The sequence below is a fragment of the Phascolarctos cinereus genome, unplaced genomic scaffold, assembly GCF_003287225.1.
Source record: "Phascolarctos cinereus isolate Bilbo 61053 unplaced genomic scaffold, phaCin_HiC Scaffold_4;HRSCAF=312, whole genome shotgun sequence".
NCBI lineage: Eukaryota > Metazoa > Chordata > Mammalia > Diprotodontia > Phascolarctidae > Phascolarctos > Phascolarctos cinereus.
In genome coordinates, this window is record NW_027555847.1 from 649764286 (window position 1) to 649773475 (window position 9190).

A 9190-nucleotide genomic window follows, 5' to 3' on the forward strand; every position below is an offset into this window, starting at 1 on the left:
CATGCCTTACATGGAGTAGGTCCTGAATAAAATGTTTATTGAAATAAATTGAATGAGAGTAACTGAATCAGTTATGTCTCCAGACATCAACAATCATAACATCCTGTTACATACATCTTGGTCCTTTCTAGTTTCTTGGCTTCCAATCAATCTATTGTGATCTCATAGGAGCTTCTCAATAACTTAGGGAGGGAGAATAGAGATTATCATCCTTATGTTATAGATGAGGACACTGAGGATCACAGAGGGGAAATAATTTGTTCAGTGTCACAGAGTAAGTCCTCAAAGTAAAAGGTAGCAGTCGCTTAACTTCTGTTTGCTTCAGTTCCTGTAAAATGGCACCTACCTCCGAGGGTTGTTGTGAGGATCAAATAAGATAATATTGGCAAAGTGTTTAGCTCATAGTAGGCACTTCATAAATTCATGTATACTTATTCCCTTCTCCTTCCCTTCTCTCATGACAGAACTAGGCCTTGAACCAAGATCTGCACATCCTAACTGTCCCTCCCTCCCTTAGCATAATGCTTACTAAGCTTCATAAAAATTGACCAGGCAGTGGTGTGGGGCTGAATGATAAAGAGACTGATACCATAGGCCAAGAGATGATGTTACAATAGAGGAACCAGAAAATCTTAGAGTGTTAGAATCATTGTAGTTCAGTTGTTTCAGTCATATCCAACTCTTTGTGACCCAATTTGGGATTTTCTTGGCAAAGATACTAGAATGGTTTCCCATTTCCTTCTCCAGATGATTTTACAGTTGAGGAAATAGAGGCAAACAAGGTGAAGTGACTTACCCAGGTAAGTGACTTAGCTTACTAAGTCACACAGCTAGCAAGTGACTTAGACTGGCTTTAAACTCAGGAAGAGTCTCTGACAGATGAAGAACTGAGTTAAACAGGGTTAAGTACGTTGCCCAGGGCCATGCAGCAAGTAAGTGTCTGAGGCCAGGTTTGAACTCAGGAAGATGAGTTTTCCTGACTCCAGGCCCCTCCTCTCTATCCACTGCACCACTTATCTTCCCTAGAACCATAGGGACATAGAACCTTAGAATCAGATTCAGGAGACAATAGAATATAAAAAACTGGGAAGGGTTTGAGAGCACATCAGGTTCAACTGTCATTTTCTAGAGATCCCAAGACGGGGAAGGGTTTATCCAATCGGCAACTGGAAAGAGTCCAGATCTGCTGACTGCAAGCTCATGGCTCTGCTTTTGTTGGATGAATGATGGGGATCTCAGAGGTGGAGCAGAACTCAGGAGCCAGTATGCCCAAGCAATGCCTGAACAGGAACCCTGCTGGGCAACTTACCGAAAAGGAGCTGTCCAGGGTCTTCCTGAAAACCTTCAGGGAGAGACAACTCACTGCCCTCAAATGCAAGCTATGCAGGGAAGATGCTGGTAAATGTCCAACAACCAGATCTCTGAGGTGGGGGGAGGGGAGAAATGTACCCACGACACAGTTTTAAGTTTAATTTATACTACTGACATTTTCTCCATCACTTTCTAAAGTCTAGACCATTGACAAAACACTAAATCAAGCCCTGATGTGTTGATTTCCTAGGTTTAACTGCTCATGCTGAAAAATAGAACAACTGACTCTCGGGTTTGAGCTGGATCCAGCATACACTTGAGCCCCTGCCACTTGTGAATGGCTCTAATTGTGAAAAGGTTTGTCCTTACATTAAGCGTCTCTTGGCTCTGCCACTGTGACTCAGCAGCCTTCTCACTGTGGAACTTCCTTCAAAGTCTGGAGCCTTCCCATTTGGCAACATCACTCCATCATGCCAACTCCCCTTCTCCCTCTGGGGGGACCTCCATCTTGGTTCATTCCCCTCCCAGCTATGCTTCTGGTTCTCTCTCTGTCTCTCTCTTTCACACACACACACTCACATTCACACACACACACACACACACACACACACCTCTTCAGCTCTCTTTTATGTGTTATCATTAGAACATTACAAGGTAAGCTTCCCTTGGCAATCCTCAGCTTCCTAGGTGCCACATTCAGGCCTGGAGTCAGGAAGACTCCTCTTCCTGAATTAAATCAGGCCTCAGACATTTACTAGCTGCATGATCCTGGGCAAGTCATTTAACCCCATTTGCCTCAGTTTCCTCATGTGTAAAATGATTTGAAGAAGGACATGGCAAACCATTCCAGGATCTTTGCCAAGAAAACCCCAAGTGGGGTCACAAAGAATTGGACACCACCAAACAACAACAACAACAAAATAAGGATAATGATGTCTGTTTTACCTCTCACTAAGCTATTGTAAAGAACCAGTGAGATCTGAATGGACATAAAGTCAGTAAACAAAGGACAGGCTGTTATTACCATTACATAGAGAAGTGGCATGCAGGTGGTATTTGTCCCCAGTGTTACGGCATATTACTTGGCACACAGTAAGTGATTACTTAATGCATATATGTTTCCTTCCAGTCACTAAGCTCAAATCTGCCTCCTCCTTGTTCTACTCTGAGCCAAAGGAGAACCAATCTAAATCCTCTTTCATGAGATAATCTTTCAGATATGTGAAAACAACGATCACTCCCCTCTAAGTCTTCTTTCTCCCAAGCCAAACATCCTTGACTCCTTTAGCCTTTCCTTCTATGACATGGAATTCAGTATCCTGATTGCCTTCCTCTGGTCACTCTCCAGTGTTCTTCCTAAAGTGTATGCCCTAGAACCAAACACAATATTCCATTTGTAGTCTGACTAAGACAGAGGACTGCAGAAGTGTAAGCCCCCTAATCCTGGGCTGTGGGTCTTTCAATGAGTCCAATATTCACTTAGCTTTCTTGTCTACAAGATATATGTGTCTGTAGAGTTCCTTCTGGAGGGACTTCCATCTTGGGAACATATTTAGTTTGCAGTGCACTGAAATCTCCAAAATTTTTCCAATGACCCGGTGTCTGACCATGCTTCCTCCATCCTGGGCTTATGATGTATATATTTTTTGAAGGGGAAAGGGGGGAAGAGAACAAGCATTTGTTAAATGTCTACTATATATCAAACACTTTTATAAATATTATTTCATTTAATCCTTACAACAACCCTGCAAAGTAGATGCTATTATTATCCCTATTTTACAGTTAAGGAAACTGAGGCAACCAGCAGTTAAGTGACTTACCCAGATCATACAGCTGGTATCTGATATCACATTTGAACTCAGGTCTTCCTGATTCCAGGCCCAGTGCTCCATCCACTGTGTCACCAGCTGCTTCTGATGCAAATGTTATGGCCTTCCATTGATCCCTGTTAAGCTGTATCTGATTCAATTTGGCTCAGTGTCCTAGCCCATTAAGATCTTTTTCATATTGTAGCATAGTGGACAGTGTAATGAGGGTAGATGACCTTGACTCCAACCCTGTCTATACCACTTACTAGCTGGGTGATTGTGAGCTAATCACTTAATCTCTCTGAGCCCTCCTTTTCTCTTCTGTAGGAAGATAGGCAGGATTAAATGGCCTTTAAAGACCCTTCCAGATCTAAATCTATGATCTTATCACCCAGTGCAATCACTTTCCTTCTATCTATTCCTTCATCCAAGTCAATTATAAAAATGTTATTACAGGGCCAAGCACAAATCCCAGAGGCACTCCATTGTAGACTTCCCTCCAAGTGGATATAAAATCATTGGCTGTTCTTTGCTTCTGACTATTTAGCCATTTCCCAATCCACCTAATTATATTATTGTTGAGCCCACAGCTCTCCAATCTTTTGCATAAGAGCAGCATAAGAGACTTTGTCAAATGCTACACTAATAAATCCTAATCCTGGTTGAATATATCTGTAATATTCTGCTGAACTACCAGTGTAACAGCTTTCTGCCTAGTAACTCTCCCTTCACTTACCCCAGTCCCCTTCTCCCCACACACCCCCATTTTTCCCCAGCCCAAAGAAAGATTAGAAAATGTTCAGCTGATATTTCAATGTTTTATTAAAGAAATCTTACAAAAGAGCATTTTTTTCAGGGGAAGGGAGACACACATTGACTGTTGACACTGCATCTGGTCAGCTAATGCTGTGGCCAATCTAATGGATGAATGGGAAAAGGGGTGGGGAGTGTAGCTCATCCAGCTTAGAGATACCCAGAAGGTCCCTCCCCCAGTCAATAGTCAATGAGGCCAAGAGAGTTCTAGCCAATGGGATCAGAGACAGTGAATGAAGGGTGATAAAGTCTATATGTGAACATGAAGAATGTCTACTGTTAAAAAATAAATCTATGGGGAGAAGTTGGGGGAGCATCAGACTGTAGCTGGCTAATCAGCCAGAATCTAGGAGACCTTAAGAGACACCCTGCCTCCTATTCCCTTGGAAAGACAGGCAAGAAGGTCCAGGAAGGTTGAACTAACCCTGGATGAACTCTCCAGGGATGGGACAGGGGTGTAAACATTTGTTAGCCAGTGTGGTAAGCATTGGGAAGGTAGGGACATGACAGTGGGCAATCTGATGAGAAAGAGATCCTGACTTCTCCTGCCTCTTGGAGACACCTCCAGGAGTGAGGTTCAGGAGGGTGGGGCAGGGAGATGGGCCATGGCCACTAGCCCAGGGCAAGACATGGGGCCCTGGTTGAAGGAGATAAAGGGGATCACATCTCCTGCCACCTAAACTTAGGACTCCAAAGATGCAGAGCTCACTCAGACCAGGGGCAGGAAGCCAGATGGTGCCTAAGATCCAGAGGTTGGCTTCCCCCAGGAGGCTGCTGTTCAATCCATCCTCCCTGTGGATTGCCAGATTGGCCAGCATCACCTCTGAACACAGTTCTGTCCACCCCTCTCTCACTTCAAGCTCTGGGGCCCTATTCTTTGGCAATTTCATCCTCTCCGCTCCACATCCTTCTCCTTGTCTGTGCAGCTCTGCTGCCATGTTCTCAAACTCCTCCTTCTCTTTCTGGCAGGTTTGTTCTTTCTTCTCCAGGATGGTTGGCATATTTCAACCTCAGCAGCAAATAAGTTTGTGAGAGTCTTGGTTCCTGAAAGAAATACAAGTATAACAGGCAAGTTAGGGACAGTAGAAAGGGGCAATAGAAACTGGGATGCAAAAAGAAAAGCATTAGTGAGTGGGGAGGATGGGGGGGGGTACAATGGCCAGGAAAGAGGGTGATTCTTGGCTCTGTCTAGGGGCAGAGGTCACTAAGCAATTGTCCTATTGACTATATACTTGACCACAAATGACTGACTTAAGTAAGGCTGGAGGCCTAGACCTTTCAGACTAACCTCCACCCTAGTCCCTACCTACCCAGAAAGGGAAATTGTGGAGCCTTCAATTCCAAATATCAGATTGCAAGGGAAGGGGGGGGGAATTACCCCTTCAGAACTGGCCAGACTATCCCCAAGTAGCCAGACCAAGAACTCAGTCCAAAGTTGCCTCATCCCTTGGACTCCTAGGGTTCATTTGCACCTCAATACACTATACTCCATCATCCAGGCTTGGTGTAAGGATTTAAAGATGGGAGAGTAGGGGGCTGCTTCTTCAATTAGAACTCTTTGGACAGGAGTGGACAGGGATGTCTTCAAGAGAGAAAAAACAATAGTTACCTTATAGGTGCTGGTGCTAAATCCCCGAAGACTGGAAATCAGGCACTGGAGCTTCCTTGATCCCCCTCAGACTGCTGCCCATCACAAGGTGAATCATTGCTGCCTCTGTTCTGCTAGTCTAGAGTGAATCACTATAGCAAGGGTGAAGGGGGAAAAACAACAATGCATGTGAGAAACAAGATAGAGACAGAGAAAAGAGACACTCTTCAAGCTCTGTGGCACACCTGCCCACCTTCCTTGGGTTTTCTCAGGGCACTAATGTTGGTATCAGGTACCACTCTGGTCAGCCCATCTCCCACCTGAACCACTGATCCCCCTTTCATGCGACCTCTCTTCTCCTCTCTATGTGGGAAATGGGAAACCGCTGCCTAGAATATAATTCCCTAAGAGGATTCCCCCACACCAAAAGAGCCTTGAAGAGGGAGTCAGAAGAGCTGCATTAGACCACTAACTTGTTGGGTAACTTGCTGAGTCGTTGAGTTGCTTCATTTCTAAAATCCTCTCTAAGGTTTCCGCTCCCAGCCCTGATATTCTAGGATTCTGTAATTCCTTCCACAGGGGAGATGCTCACCTTTAGGTTGTGGGAGGGATCAGGATCTCCAAGCACCTGTTGCTGCTGCCATCCATGCAAAGGCTTTGTGTCTTCTCTGGGGAAGTCGAAGGAGGACACCAGCTGCCCCGCTGAGGGTAGAATGGCTGTGGACACTTGATTCTCACCACACAAAGGGCAAGAGGTTAGAAAGCAGGTTTTCTTCTCCTCTGTTTCTTCCTGGATGATCTTGGAGTCCTAGTTCTGAACAGCCAGCTGGCTCAATGCTAGTCCCCTTTATAATCTAGCTATTCTCCATGCCCCCTAAGGCTAGTGGCCAATGGGAGAAGGACAGGAATGATGTTAAGGAGAAAGAAGGCATATCAGTGGCTGGACTCTTGGTTAGAGTTCCATAGGGGGCAGGTAAAACTCTTTGTAGAACCATGGGGGTGGGGAGGAGTGAAAGGGAGTGGATGGACAAAATGAAGGCAAGGAACACGCACACCATACTGGCTAGAGGCAGAAAGGGAATGAGGAAGGCTAAGTTTCTGCCTTCAAGCAGCTGAGGAGAGGGAGAAGTTAACTGATGCTGGCATAGGTGATCCTGTGTGAAACTATGGAGGATTCAAGTAGGAGGGAGGGAGTATGGACAAGGTGGTGGGAAAACCCCTGATGTAGTATGAGTCTTGTCTCCCAAAGTGTCCAAGTCCATCAAGTGCCAATCCCACTGGGGGACACAAGGCTGACTGCCAACTCTTCCTTGGCAAGACAGCACAAGCTGCCCTTGGGAAATTAGGACATCTGGGAGAATCCTCAACCTAGTGATCCCAGAAGGGGACACCCAGAAGGGGTGGGGGTGTCCAGGGAGAGGGGGCTAACAAAGGCTGAGGGGTGGCCACCACAACCTCTACTCGGGCTGGGTTCCATCACTGGCAAGGGACTCAATAGCTGGGGTGAGTGATTCATCATTGTCCTCTGATTGGGTTTGCTGTTCGGTGGTATCCTCCCCCTGCTCTAGTCCTTCTTGGACCTCCTGACCTCTCTGGATCAGCTGCTCAAGGGTCTTGGGCAGTGGGTGTCGGAGGAAATGCTTGAGCTTAGGCTGAAGAGTGCCCACCACATACTGGATGATCTCTTCCTCATCAGCATCCACATACAGGGTCTGATAAAGGTCTCTCTTGCGCCAGAGGAACTGATCCAGAGGCTCCCCTTGTTTCTGGGGCAGGTCGAGTTCTCGCTTGATAGCATCTCGGGTGAGAGTTCCCTCACTATACTGCAAGAATTCCTTCTTGAATTCCACCCAGTTCTTCACAGATCCTTGTTTGTATTCCCACCACTTCTTTGCTGGGCCATTCATGTGGTTCTGGATCTGGGACAGCCAGTACTCTTCAGTCCCTCCGACCTGTTTCAGATATTCTTCCAGGTGACTGAGGAACTCACGGGGATCCTCAAAAATCTGAGTGTCTACACCAGGACTCAGTGTCCCATCCTCAGTGGTTGAGCTCCAGGGTGGGTACTGCTGGATGTCCGAGGGCTCATCTCCTCCCCCAATGACCCCTGCCGGTGTTGGGGGGGTGATGGCATAGGGACTCACCGTGTAGTCATAGGGGTCAGTCTCCTGGCAGTAGCCCTCAGGGCCACCCACGCCAACAGAGACAGTCTGACGGGTGGCGTCCCCGCTCACTGGGTACTTGCCTCCCATGGACTCCAGCCGGTCGGCCCATTTCTCCAGCCGGTAGAAAACCTCCCGCCACACGTTCATCTCCCTCTTCACCCATCGCTCCAGGTGGGCAATGGTCTCCTGGCAGCGGGACAGGCAGGCCTTGATGGACTTTTTCCAGCGCTGGGAGTCCCCGGTGGGGACATAGCCATCCAAATTATTTTCCAGCTTCCCCACTGACCTGTGCAAGCCTTTCAACTCCCTCTCCACCTGCTTGGACACCTCGGTTAGCAGATGCCGGTGAGTCTTCCTTACGTGCTCCAGCATCTCTGCCCGGCACTTCCCGATCTGCAGAATCACGTTGGGCTTGGCCGCTGGCCCGCCCCGGGGACCGTGGTAGGTATGAAGGCCCCCACTGCTCATGTGCTCCAGCTCCATCACTTGTGTCTGTAGACAAACTGACAAGGCAAATTCCTCCCGGGCCCACAGCACAGGGGTCCGAGTTCAGCAGCCCCGCTCTCCGGTAGCCTCGCTTCTCAGAAGGGGTTAATCCTGCTAGTGGCAAAGCAAACCCGCTTCTCTGCTCGTCTCCTTGAAGAAATTCAGGAAAGAAGAGGAAAGAAAGGTGGTCTCCAGAGATCAGAGGATGCGCGCCAGTCTCGGGGCTCCACAGGTGATAGGGGCTGCTGGTAGCTTGCAGATCAGCTCTCGCTGCCGCTGCCGCCGCTTGCCGCAGCTCCCAGGCTCTCCGCTAAAGCTGAAGCTTCTAGCTGGGTAGCCTGCCTCCCTTCCCGCTGCCTCCTGGCTTTATACAGCAGGGCTCCCTGCACGTGGGCGTCCTGGCTCCTGGAACTCCAGCTCTTATTGGTGGCGGGCACCGAAGCCCTTCCAGGCTGCCCCCCCTCCCCAACTGCTGAGTGAAGCCCCTCCTCTTTCCCGGCGCCCACTCGAACACTCCCCCAGAGCCGGAGCTGGAGAGAGAGAGAGAGAGAGGAGAAAAAAAAAACTGCACACACACACACACACACACACACACACACACACACACACACACAGAGTTCAGATGGATGGATGACTAATCCCACCTTCCTTTTCAAAGTCCAGAGGGGAGGGGAGGAGGGAAGAAGGAAAAAGCTCTTACTTATTCACCGAGCCAAAGGATTTACTCCGCCAACCCTATCATTGTGTTCTTTCCCCGCTGAACTCCTGGGGCTGAAGAAAGTTGAGGCCTGGGGGCCAGAGAACCACCCACACCTCTCCCCTCGGCCATCAACCCTTCCCAGAGCTGGGTCAGCCCTCCCAGACCTGCTACCTTGACTTCTGAGGAACGCTTGTGGTTGGTGTGTGCAAGTGGTTTCTTAGGTAGTGGAAAGAACACTGGCTTGGGTTTCCATTTTACTGCTGGTTCTGCCATTGATTGACTGTAGGACCTTTCTTGGACTCAGTTTCTCCCACTATAA

General features: G+C 48.1%; 1 protein-coding gene across 1 annotated transcript; it reads right to left on the reverse strand.

Moving 5' to 3' along the window:
- Positions 1-3923: 3923 nt before the first annotated feature.
- On the reverse strand, positions 3924-8722 carry ARC (activity regulated cytoskeleton associated protein). Its single transcript, XM_020995398.2, has 3 exons — positions 6113-8722; positions 5542-5672; positions 3924-4976 (listed from the first exon to the last, which is right to left on the reverse strand). The coding sequence occupies exon 1, from the start codon at positions 8166-8168 to the stop codon at positions 6978-6980; it is 1191 nt and encodes a 396-aa protein (XP_020851057.1). The 5' UTR covers positions 8169-8722; the 3' UTR covers positions 3924-4976; positions 5542-5672; positions 6113-6977.
- Positions 8723-9190: the final 468 nt, after the last annotated feature.

Coding starts and splice junctions, on each gene's coding strand:
- ARC (XM_020995398.2), bottom strand. CDS start 8,168: ATGGAGCTGGAGCACATGAGCAGTGGGGGCCTTCATACCTACCACGGT.